General features: G+C 43.8%; 1 protein-coding gene across 1 annotated transcript in view; it reads left to right on the top strand.

Annotated features, from left to right (window-relative positions):
• arhgef9a (Cdc42 guanine nucleotide exchange factor (GEF) 9a) overlaps window positions 1-22829 on the top strand; it is a 144810-nt gene that overhangs the window by 32433 nt on the left and 89548 nt on the right. Inside the window, exons 3-5 of the mRNA XM_078211374.1 lie at window positions 1568-1747; window positions 3623-3855; window positions 17669-17798. Of these exons, the coding sequence (XP_078067500.1) occupies window positions 1568-1747; window positions 3623-3855; window positions 17669-17798 (543 nt within the window). The remainder of the gene's footprint in view (window positions 1-1567; window positions 1748-3622; window positions 3856-17668; window positions 17799-22829) is intronic.

The raw sequence follows: 22829 nt of genomic DNA, 5'->3' as shown, positions 1-22829 counted from the left end.
GGTAATTTTAAAATCATATTTATTTTTGTAATGATTTTTAAAAAGGGAAAATTGACTGAAAAACTCACTCCCTTTTTAAAAAAACATTAATCCATTTTAAAGTGACATGCTAAGACTGGGGTTTGAAGCTTGATACTTTGGGCTGGAAGTTTGGGGAATCAACTTTAAAAATGGCAGAGAGATGTTATTGTGAAGTTTCCATTCCCATTTCCAGTGGGGGAAAGGATCAGGACATGATTCACACAGGAGAGAAACTTGAACTCAGCAAGGCCGTTTAAACTTAGTGCTGAATTCAATCCCACTTTGGCAGTTGCAAAGGCCTTAAACAGTCATGAAGTTTAAGTTTCAGGATATTAAGTGTTTTAAATCCACCACTCTTTAAACATAAAAAATACAGGCTGAAGCTGACAGTAAGAGTTAAAAATATTATTCTGCTGGACAGCTTTGATTGGCAGGCCATCTGGTATGGTTAGAAAAATAAACATTGCCATCTAGTTATGCAGTTTCAATGGAGGCCTTTTTTGATATTTACCCGAGGGCATTAGAAACGCTTCAATGAGTTTCAAAAGCTATAATTATCTCAGCAGGAGGTTCAGAGTTCATAGTGTAATTAACATGTAAATAGGCTATTAAAGGATTAAGTATCTTTGATGTGGGTCTGAACAGAAATTTGTTTTTCATAAGAGGTCAACTGTTTGAGATTTAAAAGCTTTGATTGGGTTTCATGATTTGTTTTTTTCACTAGCAAGGGTGTATGAGTGTGAGGTGTATTAGATTATTAGAAGTTTTTCTCATCTCCAGATGGCTCTTGATACCTAGGATCTATTTCCATGGCTGGAGGGCCCAACATTATCCCATCCTTAGAATTCCTATAGATAGCAGCAAATTCCTTTGTGAAAATTTCCTTTGTTAATTATGGCCTGTGTTTTGGTCTCTATAGCTGATGATAAAGCAGAGGAAAGGACAACTGGAAGCTTTTAGGCTGACCTAAGTTACTGTTATGCAAAACACAGCAGCATTTAAATACATTTCAATCTTTCTCTAACCATAACTTCATTCAAATTGCACAATTCATTTGTCCCTGAACAGGATTGAGTTACAAGGCAAATGCTATACTTGCAAATGGATTATTATGCTACCATTCAATTTACTGCAAATCAGGTTTAATTTCACAACACCAGGTTAAAGTCCAACAGGTTTATTTGGTAGCACGAGCTTTCGGAGCACCGCTCCTTCATCAGGTGACTCACCTGATGAAGGAGCGGCGCTCCGAAAGCTTGTGCTACCAAATAAACCTGTTGGACTTTAACCTGGTGTTGTGAGACTACTTACTGTGCCTACCCCAGTCCAACACCGGCAACTCCACATCAGGTTTAATTTGTTAACCTCTCCCCACAAATATTTTACTTGAATGTTATTCGTTCTGTGAGAAAGCACTTGGATGAGAAAAAAATGTTAACACAGAGTGGATATTTGATTTATTCATGATTAATTATTGTGATTAGGTTTGCTACCGCATGTAAGGTTTGCTAAAGGCAGCTAAATGCATATTTTGTTCTTATTTTAGGGATACCTTAGGCAATGCAAGAAACGCAGAGACATGTTCAGTGATGAACAGCTGAAAGTCATATTCGGAAATATCGAAGACATTTATAGATTTCAAATGAGCTTCGTCAGAGACCTGGAGAAGCAGTACAACAAGGAAGATCCTCATTTGAGTGAAATTGGGCCCTGCTTCTTGGAACATGTAAATTATGATCCTGTTAGATTGATTATCATTTCCCATCACCTGCATTTCTGTGTGTAATTGTCATGTTCCTTTGTGCTGACTTGATGTGCTTCTACCATTTTTAAAAAATCACCAGGTTGTTGAAATTGTGGTGTACTTTATTAATCGCTAATGTGTATGAAATTCCTCTGACTGAGATTTTAATGAAGGCATTAATCCCCTTAATGGGCCTTCATGAAAATACTGGACAAAGGAATTTAAATGAATGCATGCATTAGCAATATTGCACATCATAATTGCAACTTTCAACAAAAGCTTATTTTGTTAACATTGTTGCCTTTCTTTACTCCAATACCTTCAGTGGTATTTTTTATCCATCTTTTTCACCGATTCCACCATTTCAAAAATCAATATTGTTGAATCAAGAAAATGTATGTCATAAGGCAATCACTATCTCATCGAATCAAACCCAGTACTAATTTTTCAACTGTAGCTATTAATTCTGTGTAAATGTTTCTGTCCCTTTTCTCTGTCCTTTTATCTTTCTTTACAACTACTTATCTAATGGCCTTATGGATGGCACGGTGGCACAGTGGTTAGCATTGCTGCAGGGACCTGGGTTCAATTCCCAGCTCGGGTCACTGGGCCCGATTTTAGCATCGCGTTGCGCCTATTTTCGGTCGCAAAAGCTTGGTAAAATTGGGTGTGCGGCGAGTAGCGCGATCCGCGCCCACCTCCATGCCAGTTCCCCCTTTACCAAGGCACAAAAATGGCAGCGATCGGGACCATGTCCAAAATGGGCACGGCAGCCATTTAAATGCACTTGCATGCATTTAAATTGACTTAATGGGCTGCACGCCCAACCTTACCAGCACTTCCCCCTTTACCACCGCGTTTGCCCATCCAGAATCAGCGCGAAACAGACATGCTCCACAAAAGTCCGATTCGGGCGCTCCAGTTAGTGAGGAGGTAAGTGCTGAGTGTCCGACGGCTCACTGCTTGAGATCAGTGGGGTGGGGAAAGGTGGGTCCGACAGCTCTCTGCTTGAGATCAGTGGGGGGCGGGGGGCGGGAAGGGGGCCCGCTGCCACTGTGCCTGTGATCAGTGAGGGGGAAGGGGGGTCCACTGCCACTTTGCCTGTGATCAGTGAGCGGGAAGAGGGGGTCCACTGGCACTCTGCCTGAGATTGGTGGGGGGAAGGAGTGGGGAGGGGCCTGCAATCATTCTGGGTGGCATAGGGGGTGGGTGATAAGGGGGTCAGTAATGTGGAGGTGGGGCACTGTCTGTGGGGGCTAGGGGGAGGCATTGTCAGGCCCTGGAGCAATGTGGTAGGGGAGCCGCATTCTATCATATTTTTTCTGCGCATGCTGATTGGAACTGCAGGATTTTGGGTGTGTTAAGCCCTGCCCACAGGTGAGTGAGACTTGAACCCGCATCTGCTGAATCCAACCTGCTAAACAAGAGGTGGGAGAGCTCCTGCTGAGCCTTGATTGTGGGAGCAATTTTTTTAAAGATTTGCCAGCATATAAAAATTAGTCTTCTGATCCTCAGAATGTGATCCCTCCCCTATCCCCCCATGGCAGGTTATCTGCTGGTGCAGCCGGCAAGGCAGTGCAAATAGCCATTGATTTGGGTAGAATCAGAAGATTCTGCTGGCGGCCAACAGTGAGCTGCTTTCGCTGCCAGAAGGTCCACCGGAGTTGGGGGGGGGGGGGGGGGGGGTGGAATTATGGCCAACTAATTAAAATGTACTTTTAAATTTATTAGCCCAAAAATATCAACCAATTATCTCTGCTGCCCACACTGCTGTCTGTCAGTTCAGGAAGTTGATTGTCTTCGCCTGCACATCTGACATATATCTATATATAATATATTTGTTGTGTTTGCTTACAGCAAGATGGATTTTGGATTTATTCTGAGTACTGTAATAATCACCTGGACGCATGCATGGAACTTTCCAAGCTGATGAAGGATGGCAGGTATCAGCATTTCTTTGAGGCCTGTCGGCTCCTTCAGCAAATGATTGACATTGCCATCGATGGCTTTCTCCTCACTCCTGTGCAGAAGATCTGCAAATACCCACTGCAGCTTGCAGAATTGCTCAAATATACAGCATTGGAACATAGGTAAGAATTAGAAACAACTGTTGTTTGGCGGCCCAATGTCATTTATTCCAGAATATCGCACTCTGACTGCATTTGTGAGTTTAGCGTTGCTCAGCAAGAGCCGATGGCCTCACGGGGGCGGGGGGAGGGAGAGGGGGGGGGGTGGGTTGGGTTTGGGTGTGGAGTGCCCATAGCAATTTACCTCAACAAAACTTGGAGCCATCAGGGAAGAAAGTTGAGGGGAAAATATAGGAAATAATACAATGGGGATGTGAAGGATATGGAAATTAAGTTCCAAATATCCCACCACATGCATTGACAAAAATTATTTTGCCTATTAAACTACTTAAAGTTTTAAAGTTTATTTTTGAGTGTTACAAGTAGGCTTACATTAACACTGCAATGAAGTTACTGAGAAAATCCCCTAGTCGCCACCCTCCGGCGCCTGTTTGGGTACACTGAGGGAGAATTTAGCATGGCCAATGCACCTATGGCACCGTCTATGCATTTTCCAATTTTGCCAGCTTCCAAGATATGTTATATAAACACACCTGAGGCTGTGCTCATTATCCTCAGATTGGGGGAACACTCAAGTGGTCTTCGTGTTCATTAATGGCCAGTTAATAATTTGTTGCATTTGTGATTGCAACCGTATTAATTTTAAAAATAGATATGCTGCATAACATAAACAATTTGAACTCCAGTAGTTTTTACATGTCAGTAATCTGGATCAGACTGAAAGCTTTAAAAAGCAAATAGAAAGCAAAGTGCCGTTGGCATTTTGAAGTGTGCTTTGCCACAGTCTTTTGTCAGCTTTTATAGATCGTTGTTTACTTTAAGCAAAATGTCCACCAGCTTTGGACAAACACATTTGTTTGTTTTATATTTCCATGCTTTAAACGTTCAACTTTGAACTTTTAAGCTATTAAGCATGCTCAGAACATGACAATTAGCAGTAGTTCATAAATCAGCGCCAGTATTTTGTGCTGTAGGCACATGGCATTCAGATTCTGTCTCCTGCTGCTAATTTTAAACTGCAGGTCACGTATTTACAGTGGAATTTGTCAGATTGCTTTGAAATTTATACGGTTACCTAATGTTCGTAATGTGAGCCAACAGTATTCAATTCAGCAATGGTTGGCCGCTTAATAGCTGGGGGGGCTGCTTCACCAACTGGAAGTGGGCTTGACCCTGGATTTTACACATAGGGTTGGGACACTCACTGTTTAAAAAAAAAATCTAACCCCTGTTGTTTTGAGATTCTGGTAAAGGATGAGTATGGAGGAATATTTGCAGTTTAGTAGGAAAAAGAAAGCAAAATTCAAAAGATTATTTTTCATAATACAGAGACAAGAAAGCAAGGTTCGGAGGTGGAATTGAGAACAGAACTGCACGTCAAGTACTATTTCGCTTGCTTTTCTTATTTCAATGCATCATTTTCCATTCTCTCTATTTCTCCATTTTATTTTAGCTCTTTTATATATTTTCTTTGTCTATCAATGCCGTTTATCTGGTTTAGTAGGGAGAGATAAAGAATGCCTTTATAAATTTTCTACAAATGGCAGATGGAAAAATTGTTCCTTTTATTGTTTCCCTATATTGCAGGTATTCAGTACCTGTTCTATTTTTCTCGACTTCTCTCATTTACCCCATGCTGTTCTCCATTCCCCTATTGTTTGTTTGCAATCTTTATCTCTATCTATCTCACTCTTTCTTTTCACTCTTCCTATCTAGTGCTCTTAGATTGGGCACCAGGTCTTCAATTTCATTAGATTTAAAATGAACAAAGTCAAATTTGATTTTATATAATGTACTCTTTGAATGTAAATTAAATGTACACAACAAGGTTTTAACTGGTGATGCTGGGATTTTCCAAGTCAATTCGAAAAGACTTTTGGAAAATGGATAACTGCATTAAAAAAACATTGGTGCCGAATGTATCCTGGTTCACTCTTCCCCTCACTAGCTCAAGACCTGTGAAGGTAATTTGGGATTCCCAGTTTAAGATCAGCTTCCATGTGGTGGGTAAAATGGTTTCTGTCCAAAGCCTTTGTTTTACTCAAGATGACCCCAAAGGTCACATGTCTATGGCACAAGATTACCTCAGACATCACATAATTATGGCAAGCCACAGCATACAAAAAGCAGCTCTGTACAATAGCATGGGTGGCATTCTCCCCCCCAAAAAGTGACATAACGGCAAGAATAATGCAATGGCCTGCATCAGTCTCTCACCACAATCTTCCCACACTCAGGGCCCGATTTTACCATTTTCATTCTAAGTGCTGAATCTGGGCGTAATGCAGATCTGACTTAGAAATCTGCTTTCAGGCGCCCCCATACGCACTCAGCCTGAAAAAAACATCTCCAGTCCCATTCGCGCTATGGGCGGGGTTTAGCACGGCCAAAACGATCGGAGCTCTGAACTGCGCATGCGCAGTTAGAAATAAAATAGAAAAAGCGCGCGCGTCAGATCGCTCCCGGGCCGCAGAAAGCGGAGAAAGCGGCCCGGAAGCAAAAAGCGAGAGCGATGGCCCCCACACACATCATTGTCCCCCTTATCCACCCCCCCTCACTACCCAGACCGATCTCCACCCTGCCCTCCTTCCCCGCCGATCACCCGCAGAGTGGCAGCAGAGCCCCCAACCCCCCTGCCCCCACACCAGAGATCCATATGCCCCCCCCCCCCACCAGAGATCCATCTGCCCCCCCCACCAGAGATCCAACTGCCCCCACCACCGGAGATCCATCTGCCCCCCCCCACCGGAGATCCATCTGCCCTCCCCCCCCCAGCAGAGATCCATCTCTCCCCCCCACCAGAGACCCATCTGCCCCCCCACCAGAGACCCATCTGCCCCCCCACCAGAGATCCATCTGCCCCCCCACCAGAGATCCATCTGCCCCGCCCACCAGAAGTCCATCTGCCCCCACCACCAGAGGTCCATCTGCCCCCCCCACCAGAGATCCATCTGTCCCCCCACCAGAGGTCCATCTGCCCCCCCACCAGAGATCCATCTGCCCCCCCACCAGTGAGCGATCGGGCCTCCCCCTCCCCCCGAGATACATCTTACCCGCCTCCCTCCTCCACCCCGCCCCCCAGACAATGATCTAGCCTCACTCCCCCCCCACCCTCCCCCACCCTCCAGAGGGATATCTGACCCGCCTCCTCCTCCCTCCCCATCCCCAGACAATGATCAGCCCTCTCCCCCTCCCCCCCACCCCCCTGCCCCCGCCAGAGATACATCTGACCCGCCTCCTCCTCCTCTCCTCCCAACCAGACAACGATCTGGGCTCACTCCCCTCCTCCCCCGCCAACCAGAGAATGATCTGACCCACCTCCCTCCCCCCCCCCCCCCCCACCCCCCAACCACTGATCTGAGTCAGAGCCGTTGGAAGCTCTGAACGTGCCCTTCAGAAGCTGGAGCGCCCGATTCAGACTTTTATTTAGCAGGTCCATTATGGCGCGGTTCCGGATTGGCAAACGTGGTGGTAAAGGGGGAAATGCTGATAAAGTTGGATAGGCAGTTCATTAATTCAATTTAAATGCATGCAAATGCATTTAAATGGTCGTTGCGCCCATTTTGGACGCGAATCGAATCGCCGCCATTCCCGAGTTCGGTAAAGTGGCAATCTGCATGGATGCGGGCGCAGATCACGTTAATGGCCTCACACCCAACTTTGCCCTTCCGGGCGCGACGCAATGGTAAAATCGGGCCCTCAATGTTGAGAGTCTTGCACTGGGTTCCGGTGGGATGGCGGGGGGGGGGGGCTGCAATTTCGCAAGGGCACTCCAATCTCAGAATGCGCTGGAAGACCTCCTCCTTCATGGACATCAGGACCCCGCCCTCTCTTTGGCATGTTCCCCCAACCTCTCCCTGACAAGTGGCATCAGCGCCCTCCTGATGGGTTCCCTGACTTGCCCCCTATCAGGACCCATGAGTCGCACCCCCTCCCATCAAGTCCGTCTTCATGATCCACCCTTGCAAGACCCCCCAGCAAACAGATCCCATCCCCCAACACCTCACTCCGCTTGTCTAGCCACCCCTTCTCCTCCCAGAGCCCTACCCCTTTGGCACTGCCCCCGGCACGATAACGGTGCCCAGTTAGCACACTAGCAGTAACCAGCTGGCACCGTTGGGCTGTCTGGTAGCCACTGCTGTGCTGTCTGATGTGCCAGTTGGACAATGCCAATGTGCTAGAAGGGGGCTCCACCAGATGAGCAATGCCTGGCCATGCCCCTGAACACCCGGGGGCTTCAGTGGCCTCCGAGCCTGCCCCTCCCCCCGCCTGCCATTACAAGCACCGCATTGGCTGATGTGGTCCTTAATCTCATTATTCATGTTTAGCCAGTAGCCCACTTTTCTTGCCTTCCTCAGACTTGCCGCAATTCAACTCGGAGAAGTTGGGCCGAAGGGCCTGTTTCCATGCTGTAAACCTCTAATTCCTTGATGTCTTGTGTGGATGCACTTCGAAGTCTCTTTTCTCATTTGCTTAGGGATGATGACATTAGTTCCTTTGCAAAAAATGCCATCTTTGGCAATCACCTCAACTTTGTATGCCCAATACTCTTTACTAACAAAAGGTGCGTCCTTCATGGTTTCAGGTCCTCCTTTCATCACTTCATCCAGTAGCACTTGAAGGGGGCATCCTGTTATGGGGTTTACTTGATCTGAGCAACAAGCTTGTCTGTCAGAAACATCTCTGTTGGGCTGAGGACTTTGAGCATGTTGTGCAGTTGCTTCTTGTTGAGCCTGGAAGATTTCACATTGTGTACTGGCATCATCAACTTCCTTCAAAGGGAGTGCAGTTCTTGACGGCATGTTGGTGATGTACATCTGCTTCCTTTGCTTTTGCTTCATTTCCAAATGATATCTCTGCAAAGTAACGTCATTTGCAGATGCTTTGGAGCAGATAGAAGCAGTTTGAGAAAGATGCTTTGAAGTGACTTCTGGACAGACTCTTCCATCATTTTCTCTCTTCCAAACAGGTACCTGTTAAAATGCTAACAAGCAAAGGCAATAGCTAAGCACTCTTTTACAATCTGTGCACAGTGTGGTTCAGTTTGCATTAAGATTCTGGATGCAAACGCAAATGGTTGTCTTTGCTGCATGAGGGTTGCTCCAAGCCCTGTTTTACTGCAGGATGATTTTGTTGACATCACACTACCTCAGCACTGGCATTGTTGTCACTAGTTGTTTGACGTGAGGCAAAGTAGCTTTTTTTTTGTTTCTTACCCCAAAGCCACTGAACGTTCTTTGCAGTGAGCTTGTGTAAAGGTTCACACTCTAATGACCAATTGAGCAAGAACTTTGCTACACAGCTTACAAATCCAAACCTTGGAACTGTTCACATCTGTTGGTTGCTGCATCTCTGCTCCAGCTTTCACCTTATCAGGATCAGGGTGAACTCCCTTGCTGTCAGTACATGACCTACGTAGTTGACTTCAGTCATCTTCAGTCCCAGCTTTTTCTTGTTCAGCTTCAGATTCATATTTTTTACTTCAGTTTTACATGATGTGGATGTTGCTGACTGGACCAGCATTTTTTGCCTATCCCTGCTTGCCCTTCAGAAGGTGGCGGTGAGCTGCTGCCTTGAACCACGGTAAGAAGTCTCACAACACCAGGTTAAAGTCCAACAGGTTTATTTGGTAGCACAAGCCACAAGCTTTCGGAATGCTGCTCCTTCATCAGGTGAATGGGAGATGTGTTCACAAACAGGGCATACGTAGACACAAACTCAATTTACAAGATAATGGTTAGAATGCGAGTCTTTACAGGTAATCAAGTCTTAAAGGTACAGACGATGTGAGTGGAGAGAGGGTTAAGCACAGGTTAAAGAGATGTGTATTGTCTCCAGCCAGGACAGTTAGTGAGGTTTTGCAAGCCCAGGCAAGTCATGGGGTTTACAGATAGTGTGACATGAACCCAAGATCCCGTTTGAGGCCGTCCTCATGTGTGCGGAACTTGGCGATCAGTTTCTGCTCAGCAACTCTGCGCTGTCGTGTGTCGTGAAGGCGGCCTTGGAGAATGCTTACCCAAAGATCAGAGGCTGAATGCTCATGACTGCTGAAGTGTTCCCCAACAGGAAAAGAACACTCCTGGCCTGGTGATTGTCGAGCGGTGTTCATTCATCCGTTGTCATAGCGTCTGCATGGTCTCCGAAAGCACGGGCAGTGCTCCGAAAGCTTGTGGCTTGTGCTACCAAATAAACCTGTTAGACTTTAACCTGGTGTTGTGAGACTTCTTACTGTGCCTACCCCAGTCCAACACTGCCATCTCCACTTCTTGAACCACTGCAGTCCTTGATATGTAGGAACACTCATAGTGCTGTTAGGGAGGAAATTCCAGGCTTTTGACCCAGCAACAGAGAAGGAACGGTGATATATTTCCAAGTCAGGATAGTGAGTAACTTGGAAGGGAACCTCCAGGTGGTGGCGCTGTCCCAGGTATCTACGGCCCTTGTCCTTCTAGATGGTAGTGGTCATGGATTTGGAAGGTGCTGCTTAAGGAACCTTGGTGAGTTCCTGCTGTGCATCTTGTAGATGGAACATATGTCTGCCACTGTTTGTCGGCGGTAGAGGGATTGAATGCTTGTGGAAGGGATAGCAATCAAGTGAACTGCTTTGTTCTGGATGGTGTTGAGCTTCTTGAATGTTTTTGGAGCCACACTTATCCAGGCAAGTGGAGATTATTCCATTACTTTCCTGACTTGCACCTTGTAGCTGGTAGACAGGCTTTTGTGGGGGGGGGTGGGGGGGGGGGGGGTGGTCAGGAGGTGAATTACTGGCTTCAGGATTACTAGCCCTTGGCCTGCTCTGGTAGCCATAGTATTTATTTGGTTAGTCCAATTCAGTTTCTGGTCAATGGTAACCCCCAGGAAGTTGATGGTGAGGAATTTGGTAATGGTAATGCCATTGAATGTCAAAGGCCGTTGGTTAGATCCTCTCATTTTGGAGATGGTCTTTGCCTAGCACTTGTGTGGCACGAATGTAACTTGCCACTTATCAGCCCAAACCTGGATATTGTCCAGGTCCTGCTGCATTTGGACATGAACTTCCTGTGTGAGTCCTCTTTAATAGTCCCTCTAGATTCTGATCTTTGGCTGCGATGGCTTCTTCCATTGTATCTCCACATCCATAGATTAGCAGGTCATCTACAACCGCTTCCACTCTTGAAGGATCATTGACAATCTCATGTTGAAAGTGTTGATCTGCTTTCATTCAACTTCACTTGCCAGTATTCATCCTTGACATCCTTCAAAGTTTTATCAAGGTCCTTTGGATCTTGGCACACTCTCAGATTTCCAGGCTGTTTCACTGCTACTGGAACTGCTAATCCGGTCTATAGGAATTGTCACTTTCTTGATTTCTCCCATATTCTCAAGCCCCTCTATCTTGCCTTTCAGACTGGAATTGAGGGCAGCTGGAACTCTCCTCGGAAGATGTTGAGTTGATCTCACACTGTCATCCACCTCAAGGTGATATTCATCAGGAAGACATCCAAGACCTGTGAAAGCACCTTTGTAATATTTTAATATTTATTTAGCTGTCAATGGCTTGGTGCCATGCGAACCACTGCAAACCTCTTCCAGTACATGGAGAGTTCCAGATTTTTGAGTTGTTTCATCTCAGATGAGTGGATTTTGCCTTGTATTACTATTTGGAATTGTAGATCTAAATTATTTCCATTCCATTGGGCTCTCCAGTTTGGTTGATCTCTTGGGAAGAGTATCATTCCATCATAGAGCCTCAACTTCCATGACAGCTTCATTTTTGAGCCACCATCTTGAGCTATTTCAACAATTTTGAGAAGCTCATGATGTTGCAGGTAGCACCAATGCCTATTCCGCACTCCATATTAACAATGCTCTCCTTCTGCAGGCATCACTCCCAATAGTCACAGACCATTTTTACCTCGAATCTTGACGGTGCTGACCTATTCTAGGGTGTAGAGTGATTCATCTGAATCATCATCCAACATCTCTCCAGCAACCATCATTATGGGTTTGCTTTTCTGTGATTCAACTTGAAGTTAGAGCACTGCTTCCTTTTCTTTTCTGTGGTGGCTTCCAGCACTCTGGTCTTGATCTTTCTGCTGGCCATTCTGTAAATATTTCTCTTGTTTCTTCATTGGCACACCTGAAATGAAAAGTGTTGTCAGTTTTCCCATCAATACTGCCTTTGTCTTCATAGCAGCCTGAACTGGAAAATTCAAGGCCACACTCGCACAGCAGTCAATGTCCTGTACAAAACTGCTGACTGAAGTTCTAATTATTCTCTACAGTTTCTTACAGTGGCTTACAGTGCCCTACAACCATTTCAGCTGCACACACCTGACATTGTGTTCCATATGGTGGATATCTTGGTTTCTGTTAAGAACATAAGAACATAAGAAATAGGAGCAGGAGTAGGCCATCTAGCCCCTCGAGCCTGCCCCGCCATTCAATAAGATCATGGCTGATCTGACTTGGATCAGTACCACTTACCCGCCTGATCCCCATAACCCTTAATTCCCTTACCGCTCAGGAATCCATCCATCCGCGCTTTAAACATATTCAGCGAGGTAGCCTCCACCACCTCAGTGGGCAGAGAATTCCAGAGATTCACCACCCTCTGGGAGAAGAAGTTCCTCCTCAACTCTGTCTTAAACCGACCCCCCTTTATTTTGAGGCTGTGTCCTCTAGTTTTAACTTCCTTACTAAGTGGAAAGAATCTCTCCGCCTCCACCCTATCCAGCCCCCGCATTATCTTATAAGTCTCCATAAGATCCCCCCTCATCCTTCTAAACTCCAATGAGTACAAACCCAATCTCTTCAGCCTCTCCTCATAATCCAAACCCCTCATCTCCGGTATCAACCTGGTGAACCTTCTCTGCACTCCCTCCAATGCCAATATATCCTTCCTCATATAAGGGGACCAATACTGCACACAGTATTCCAGCTGCGGCCTCACCAATGCCCTGTACAGGTTCAAAGCCTTTATTTTATCTAATGGACCTCAGAAGTCAAATGATTATGCAAGTTACACCTATAAAGGCATTTCTCCAAACAGTATGGACCATAAATGGAATTTTGAACCTGTCTAGTGCGCGCTTTGTTTTACATTGGGCAGTGCACTTGCCGAATGAGTCATTGAAAGTACTCATGTCGCCACTTTGATGGGAGAACTAAAACCAGGAATTTGCTTTATGTGGACCAAGAGTAATCTCTCATTCTTCTCTTATGTCACTCTGTAAAATGAGATTATACATGTCATTCTATGAATTAGATACTAAAATACATGAAGGAGGTCTTTAGGAAAAGAATATATAGCCACCAATAGTTAAAAGGAAAATAATGATCTCGAAAGATAGCCCAGGACCCTGATCTTTGGAGCTAATTTTCCAAAGAGTTGAAATTTCCCTGAGGATATTTAGCTAGTCCTGTGATTTTGTTAATTGGCTGCTTTTCTTTATCCCGCGATCATTCTTCAATCAGTAAGATTTTAATAAAGAATGACAGGCAATGCTGAAAAAACAATAGTTTCTTTGACAGTGTGGGTCACTTCTAGACATCTTTGTCTCAACTCTGCACCTACAAACTTCATAAATGGCTAGTGTTCCAAATTTCAGTTTGTCTAATTGTTAATATCAAATACTTGAGGTCCTGATTTAATTCAAGTATCACAATAATAGATGAACAGAAAACATATTTTCAGATGTTTACACCCCCATCCCACCAAGCCACCAAACTAACCAATGCAAACCCGCCCCATGTTAAAATTCAGCCTGAAGTGTCTTGTACTGTAGGTTGTTACAGTCTTGTATGAAATTCATTTTAGCAATTTCAAAGCAATTCACAAGGGAAAAGAGCCCACGGCACAAAACTGCTATTTGTTTGTCATTAAACTAACAATCTAATTCAGTGAGGTCAGCACAGGAAAAAACCTTGCACTGTTATTCTTATGTTTTTCTATGTTATTCCACATCATTCTAATGTTATTCTCTTGTTATTCCATGTTATTCTTTGTTGTTCTATATTATTCTAAGGCTGGACAAAGCAGAGAGGACCTTATTGTAATTTACTATTGCGATATCTGAATTGAATTGAGACCTCAAATACTCAAAATGAAGAGTGTTTCATTCTACACGACCAAGATACCTCACACTGAACAACAAGAATATGATTAAAATATAATTTAAAAGAAGATTCCTTACAGTTAAATATTTCTTTCAAAGAAACCTGCCTCCAATCTACCCACTTGTAGTTCTAACTGACGCTGGGGGTTGGGTGGGAAGCAACCCATTCCAAGGAGGCATGACATAAGATATGACAATGAAGTTGTGATTCTAATTGTCATGCAAGTTTTCAACTTTAATGTTGGCTGGGTTTGCTGAGCGTCAGCTAACCTGGCATATTCTTGGAGTTGAGGATATATTGGACTCAGAAGATGAATGCTTTCACACCCACCTGGATCTAAGTGCCTGTGCTTGAGAAACTTTCATGAAGCACCCCTCACAATCTTCCCCCACAAGGCCACCAATCCGACTACCCACACAAATTCCCCCCTCGGCCACATAAGGTCTCCTTCGATCATTGAATCCATCCTCTGAACTTTGATTCCCCCCCCGCATTCTTCACTGATTCTCTAATTCTTCACCACTAGGCTCTGACCTGCCCCTCCTGAGATTGGCAACCCAAACAATTGACACCCCACTCTTCTTCCCATCACCCCAACCCACCATGTCCCTGGTGGGGGACTAATCTGCTTAGTTGTTCACCATTGACTGTCTCTGATTGGAGGCTCAGCATGCCAATAGGCTGGCCTTTGGCCAGAGAACCCATCAGTAGCGTCACTAACATGCTGTGGAGCAAAGTATTGCCGAAATGTGGTGTGCTGCGATTTTGTCTTGTGTCACAACGTGACATAATTCATGACAGGTTCCTCCCACGCAATTATACCAATTTGTCCCCATTTCAATGAGGCATTCGAATGTCCTTAAACATTTTCCCTGTGCTCCTTGAGATCGGGTCCCATCCTTAAGTTGTAAAAAGAGGGTCTGCTTCAGAAGCTGTTTATTTGGCACACAGATGTAATATCCCAGACCTGCCGAGATTTTCCAGCATTTTCTCTTTTGGTTTCAGATTCCAGTATCCACAGTAATTTGCTTTTATATAGATGCAGTGTCCCGATCGCCGGAGCTGATTGTGTTTGATGATGGTTGCATTGTTGGAGGAATTGGCTTTAGTGGAAAAACAGGAATTTGTTCACCTGTCTTCTCACGTTAAGTACCCTGTGCACCTATTACTGTTATCACCATTTTTTGTTTACTCACTCATTTGCAATTAAACCAATATTTATTGCCTATCCCTAATCATTCTTTAGAAAGCGAATGTGAGCCACCCTCCTCAATTGCTGCAGTCAGTCTGGTGAAAATGCTTCCATCGTGTTGTTAGGGAGAGAGTCCCAGGATTTTGGCCCAGAGGTGATGAAGGGTAAACAGTATATTTCCAAGTCAGATGGTGGAAGGATTGATTGTTTAAACTGATGAATGGGATGCTGATCAACTATCTGTTTTTGTCCTGGATAGTGTCAAGCTTCTTTAAAGTACATTGTTGTGATTGTACCTTCAAGGATCAATCTGCAGAATAAGGGTCTTATGAACCAGAGAATCCATCAGGGAGCCCCGGTGGGGGAATCACACTGGTCAGCTTGGGTTTCTGTTCCAGAATCTTCTCTGGAGCTGGTTGCAGCCACGAGGCAGCAAGCCTCTTTATATACCTTTACTTGTAAATAAACACGTTGTTGTTTTTCCTTAACTGGAGAACAAGAATCATTACATTGGCGACGAGGGTAAAATCGAGCCTCGGACTGTGAGTATACAGTTTTCACTGGAAGTTGAGACAAAGAAAAGGAATTACAAAAATGGCCCTATTTGGATGCTCTGTGGAGGACTGGACACAATACGTAGAACATTTGGGCTATTACTTTCAGGGGAATGGAATAGAGGCGGAGGGGAAAAGAAAGGTAATCCTCCTGAGTGTATGTGGGACCCAGGCTTACAAATTCATTTGCAATCTCACAACCCCAACGTGCCCGACTCCAAACCATTCAATTAGGTCATTGAATCAGTAAAATCACATTTCTATCTGAAACTATCGGTCCTATTGCAGAGATTTAATTTAATGGGGCGGGGGGGGGGGGGGGGTGGGGAGGTGCCCCAGAGGAAACTATTGCAACTTACATCACCAAGTTGAAGCAAAACTCAGAGGACTGCAACTTTGGAGCCACTTCAAATGTGGGACAGATTTGTCTGCAGAATAAATAATGAGGCTATTCTGACAAAGTTACTAGCATAGGTGGATATAAATTTTAAGTGTGTTGGAGATAGCGCTGGCAATAAAGAGCACTGTAAAGATTGCACAAGAGTTACAAAGTGCACAAAATGATGCCATTCACCAGTTAGGGCAGGAAGTTGCAGCCACCATTGGCACCAAAAATGACTATATGGTAGTGATGCGGGAAGCCAATCCATCCACAAATAAAACAAGAAGTTTTCGAAGAGGTAGCCCTTCAAAGAGGTAAGATGGGTATAGAGGGATATGGGCCAAATGCGGGCAATTGGGACTAGCTTAGTTGATTAAAAAAAAGGGCGACATGGACAAGTTGGGCCACGGGGCCTGTTTCCATGCTGTAAACCTCTATGATATGGAAGCGTCCCAGATAGAGGAGTTCGACAAGGATTCGGTTACCGCCTGAGAAACTTAATTTATAATTGACTGAATTAATGTACTAAATGTTTAATTATCTTGGACTGTGTAAGTTGAGTATTGACATTTGTATTAAATTATTTAGAGGGTGGGGGATGTGGTGATTGTCTCTTAAAGGATCAATCTGCAGAGTAATTCAGATGATCCGGGGTACAAATCAGTGAGCATGGGGGGGGATTACCCTGGTGAACTCAGGTTTCTGTTCCAAAACCTTGCTGCAAGTCTCTCTATAGCCTTTACCTGTAAATAAACATGTTGCATTGACTGGTGAATAAGAATTATTACATATGCACAAGTCAGATAATTAAATTGAAATGTTTCAGGTGGCTGTGTGAGTGGAGTGGAATGATCAGTTCTGTTGTGCACAGTTAAATTAATGGTCGCTCCACATCCGATTGCTATTGTATGTTATTTCTGCACTCATTTACATTAGTCATTGTCACAGTGAGATTGATCATTCAGAACTAATTAGTGTTAAATTAGGTGAAGTTTTGTTTGCTAATCACTGGATTAAGACAGACAGAGGAAAGGAAACTCTCACCCTGTTGTTCCAACTGGATTCAAGGGAGAAAGACCAGGGCTGAAATCTTACCACCATTCATGTCGGCGGGATTTTTCCATCCAGCTGCAGTGATGAATGGAGATCTGGCTGGCCGCCAAATTCTCTGACCTTGCTAGAGTGGGAGCATGGCATGAACAGCAGGTTCGATCGCACCCCAGGATACAACCCAGTTTCCAAACTCCAGGAGGTGCGTTCCTGCTATCGTTGGGTGTAGCGATAACAATGCATCAGCTGCTCCATCAGCCCATGATATTTGTACTAGCCCTTTCAAAGGGCTATTCACTTAGTCCCACACCCCTGCACTTTCCAATCAGCTGTACATTTTTTTTCCTTTTTCAAGTTTGTATCCAATTTCCTTTTGAGAGTTGCTATTCAATCGGCTTCCAGCACCCTTTCAGGTTATGAGTACCAGATCATAACAACTTCCTGTGTTTAAAAAAAATCTGCTCACATCTCCTCTTTCGTTCTTTTGCCAATTACTTTTAGGAAGATATATCAAAACCTTTTTTTTTCATTGTGTTCCAGTGACTATAGATATGTTGCTGCAGCTTTAGCAGTTATGAGGAATGTAACCCAACAAATCAATGAACGCAAAAGAAGATTGGAAAATATTGACAAGATGGCTCAATGGCAAGCTTCAGTCCTTGACTGGGAGGTAAGCCTTTGACTGTAGGTTGTGAAACAGTTCAATACTAGTGCTCAATGCAGTATCTTAACTTACAACATTTTCTACACACGTTAAAGAATTCAATTTAAGCAATTACATTCACTCAGTACCATCAATAGTGTTTTAAATTACCTTTCATGTGAAAATACTGCCATTGTTATGGAATCAGTCTAAAGAAATTACACACTTGTAACTATAAGGACATAATATATATTTTCAAGCCATTTTCCTTACTTTTTAAAACATTATCGCTCCCTCTTTCTTCATTTCAAAAAGCATAATTTCCACAATCAAATGAACAAAACCACTAGAGAATGTCTCTCCATTTAGATCTCCTCTTGAATCATGCAATATTTTTATGGTTTCCGCTATTCCCTTTCCCTTCAGTTTTCTTCTATTCTTCATTGACATTAAGCACAGTCTGAATTCTCAGGCCCCCTGTCGGCAGGGAGGGAGGCGAGCGAGCTTGGGTGCTGGTTGTCTGGCATCATCTGCATGGGCAGAATGGCTGTATGAGTGCCTATCTGAAAGCTGCAAATTCAACTAATTGAAGGTCCATAAGGCTCACTGAATGAGGCCAGCTGGAAAACCTTGGTCCACAAACAAGTCAAGGAGCAGTGTAGATAGAACATAGAACTTTACAGCACAGTACAGGCCCTTCGGCCCTCGATGTTGCGCCGACCTGTGAAACCAATAAAAAGCCCATCTAACCTACACTATTCCAATATCATCCATATGTTTATCCAATGACCATTTAAATGCCCTTAATGTTGGCGAGTCCACTATTGCTGCAGGCAGGACATTCCACGCCCTTACTACTCTCTGAGTAAAGAACCTACCTCTGACATCCGTCCTATATCTATTACCCCTCAATTTAAAGGTATGTCCCCTCGTGCTAGCCATCACCATCCGAGGAAAAAAGGCTCTCACTATCCACCCTATCTAATCCTCTGATCATCTTGTATGCCTCTATTAAGTCACCTCTTAACCTTCGTCTCTCTAATGAAAACAACCTCAAGTCCCTCAGCCTTTCCTCATAAGACCTTCCCACCATACCAGGCAACATCCTGGTAAATCGCCTCTGCATCCTTTCCAATGCTTCCACATCCTTCCTATAATGCGGCGACCAGAACTGTACGCAATACTCCAAGTGCGGCCGCCCCAGAGTTTTGTACAGCTGCAACATGACCTCATGGCTCCGAAACTCAATCCCTCGACCAATAAAAGCCAACACACCGTATGCCTTCTTAACAACCCTATCAACCTGGGTGCCAACTTTCAGGGATCTATGTACATGGACACTGAGATCTCTCTGCTCATCCACACTACCAAGTATCTTACCATTAGCCCAGTACTCTGTAATCCTGTTACTCCTTCCAAAGTGAATCACCTCACACTTTTCCGCATTAAACACCATTTGCCACCTCTCAGCCCAGCTCTGCAGCTTATCTATGTCCCTCTGTAACCTGCAACAACCTTCCGCACTGTCCACAACTCCACCGACTTTAGTGTCATCCGCAAGATGTCTGGAAGTGGCCTCCCAATGGTAGACTAGGGGATTAGCCCTCAAAGCAATCTTAAAGACTTTCCTTGCCAGACTAGCTTCAGCTGCAGCTGCAGGCCTGCTACTGGTGGGGCTACCCTTCACAATTGTAGCCTGGCTACTAAGAGCATTTTAAAATTTAAAAAAATGAAGAGACGATGTCTCCATCTTGGGGCATCCTTTCATTCACTTGCCTGAGCTGGAGAAATCATTGGCCCTTAATTGGACATCAAACCCGCACTCTTGTTATGAATTGACCAATTCAAGGATAATCACAGCCAGTTTCTCTCTCAGTGCAGGCCCCACATTATCACTGTTCTAACAAGGAAATAAGCCCTCTCTTCCAGATATTGCAATGTGGCTTGTGAGCAACCAATTCACCAAAATTGCCAAGTTTGCTCAAAATCTGAATCAACAGCTGCAAGCGCTTCTGGACTTTCTGGGGGATATGAGGAAAAACTCCTACCCAGTTAAAAAAAAGTCTGGAATGCGATGCCTGGGAGGGTGGTAGAAGTGAGTTGCCTCATGTCCTTTATAAAGTACCTGGAAGAGCACCTGGCATATCGTAACATTCTAGGCTTTGGGCCAAGTGCTGGTAAATGGGATTAGGTGGGAGGTCAGGTGTTTCACACGTGGCAGTGCAGGCTCGATGGACTGAAGGGCCTCTTCTGCACTGTATGATTCTATGACTTTTCATATACCACAATCTTCAATTCGCAACTTCCTTCTTTGCTGTCTCTTTGCTTTTATTTTTCTCAACCTTGCTGATATCCTGTACGAATGTAATGCAGTAAACTCACACATTTATAGCAATCACAATTTCAAAAAGGTTTCTGGAATTAAAATAAATCTTCACATTGTCTCAATTCTTCCAAGATTTCACCTATAGAACCAAATCAATTCAAAGATTCTGGCTACTTGAAACACTTGGCTAAAATTGATAATGGCTGAAATAGAAAATTAGACAGCAGTCGAGCTTAAAACTATAGTGTGGGATTTTCCGGCCATGCTTGCCCCAAGATCGGAAAATCCCGCCCGAGATCAATGGACCTTTGTACAGTGTGGTTCAAAAATGTTCATTTTTTAACCTTCATGTGGTTTGGAGTAAATTAATGAAGTATGATTCAGAATGAAATGATTCTGTTTTTGGTGCATTATTCTTGGCATCAAATCATTCTTGCCATTGTAAAGATACTGAGTAAGCAAATGACACCAGCCTAAGTGCCATGAGAATGGTTGCCATTGCTAACTTACATCAAGACTTGATGACTGAGTGTGCAGGTTAATGGTTGGGATAGAACTGGTCAGGATAGGTGTTGCAAGTGGATTTCATCTCAGATGTCAATATAATAAATATTCTTTTTGCTGCTGTTGATGCCTTCCCCTATGTCAGGCCTTTAGTTAAAGTTTAAAAGTAAAGTTTTATTCATTAGTCACAAGTAAAACTTACATTAACACCGCAATGAAGTTACTGTGCCACAGTCCGGCGCCTGTTCGGGTCAATGCGCCTAACCAGCATGTCTTTCAGAATGTGAGAGGAAACCGGGGCACCCAGAGTAAACCCACACAGACACGCAGAGAACGTGCAAACTCCACACAGACAGTGACCCAAGCCGAGAATCAAACCTGGGTCCCTGGCGCTGTGAGGCAGCAGTGTTAACCACTGTGCTGGAGAATTATTCTGTATTTATCAATATGACTGGAGAAAGACGATCTCGGTCTCATTGGCCATAAGGTTCTCAGTTTGTTAACCATCAAATTTCAATAAGAAGAACGACTTTGCCAGTCATACCAGATCCTGAGATATTATTAAGGATCTTCTAACATCCTTTTGTACACATTTGACACTCCCCTGTGGTGAAAAGATTCAATGCCATTCAGCTAATAGTTAAAGAACAAATCAGTAAGCTTTTAATAAACATGCCATTGGTAGGGAATTGCATTTTGATATGTGAAATTGTTAGGATTGCCTCACCTAAATTCATAATTTTTTAAAATCCTTGAATTATCAGTTTTTTTCTGCTCCCCTCCTGAAGGTGTTAACTAATAGTTGGAGTACAGTTCCACAGGTGGTGATTATCATCTGGTATCTGATTTGATTTGATTTATTATTACCCCATGTATTAGTATACAGTGAAAAGTATTGTTTCTTGCGTGCTATGCTGACAAACCGTTCATAGAGGAGGAAAGGAGAGAGTGCAGAATGTAGTGTTTCGGTCATAGCTAGATTGTAGAGAAAGATCAACTTAATGCGAGGTAGGTTCTTTCAAAAGTCTAATGGCAGCAGGGAAGAAGCTGTTCTTGAGTCAGTTGGTACGTGACTTTTTCCTGATGGAAGAAGGTGGAAAAGAATATGTCCGGGGTGCATGGAATCCTTAATTATGCTGGCTGCTTTGCCGAGGCAGTGGGAAGTGTAGACATAGTCAATGGATGGGAGGCTGGGTTGCGTGATGGATTGGGCTACATTCATGACCATTTGTAGTTTCTTGCTGTCTTGGACAGAGCAGAATATCTTTTCCATCTTTTTCCATTTCATTGTATGCCATGATAATGAGTGTTGGCAAGCTATTTGACCATCAATCTAGGTATCCCTGCTATCCTCACCTAATGTTCATGGATTTGCTGTTGTAAATTCACCCAAACCAGGAATCCAGAATGTATCAGTTGTACCACTGCTTTGGTTGCTGTTAATATACAGAAAGTCAGTTGTTAAAGGATAGAACTGGAGTTAATCTTTGCACACTTTTATTAGCATTTATTTACAGAGTTACACATTACAAGCATATGCCTCCGACCCCAACATTTTTGGAACAACATGGATTGAGGAGAATCATTAAAGTTAACACTGTTCCTTCTCAAGTTACTATCACTTGGTACTATGGAATATTAACCAACCAAACAAATGAAATGCGGCACAATATCATCAGTCAGTATAGCTTTGTGAGGTGTCACACTGAAACTGTATAGTGCTCTGATCCTATGATGTTTACAGTGTCCACTTCTATTTACCAAAGCCACAAAGCATAGATGCAAGCCCTGCTGGAGGCAATGGGATGGCCCATGATATGGATCCCTACTATCAAAGAATCAAATTCTGCAAATACAAATCTTTGGTGTTAGCTCAAAATGAACTGACTGAGAAGTACTCAGTAACATAGTAAATGGTATATAAAAGTTAAATATAAATCCTATTTTATTGTATTCATTGAATATGGAATGGGATAGGAGTGAAAGACAGATGATAGACAATTTTGATTTGATTTGATTTATTATTGTCACATGTATTAACATGTGAGGGATCCGCTTGGAATGAGTGATCACAATATGGTTGAATTTCTAATACAGATGGAGGATGAGAAAGTAGGGTCCCAAACCAGTGTCCTCTTCTTGAACAAGGGGGATTACAATAGGATGAGGGCAGAGTTGGCTAATGTAGACTGGGAACACAAACTAATTGGTGGGACAGTTGAGGAACA

This window comes from Mustelus asterias, chromosome 4 (assembly GCF_964213995.1).
Source record: "Mustelus asterias chromosome 4, sMusAst1.hap1.1, whole genome shotgun sequence".
Taxonomy (NCBI): Eukaryota; Metazoa; Chordata; class Chondrichthyes; order Carcharhiniformes; family Triakidae; genus Mustelus; species Mustelus asterias.
Note: the sequence above shows the minus strand (reverse complement) of the source record. Positions and strands in the feature narration are given on the sequence as shown.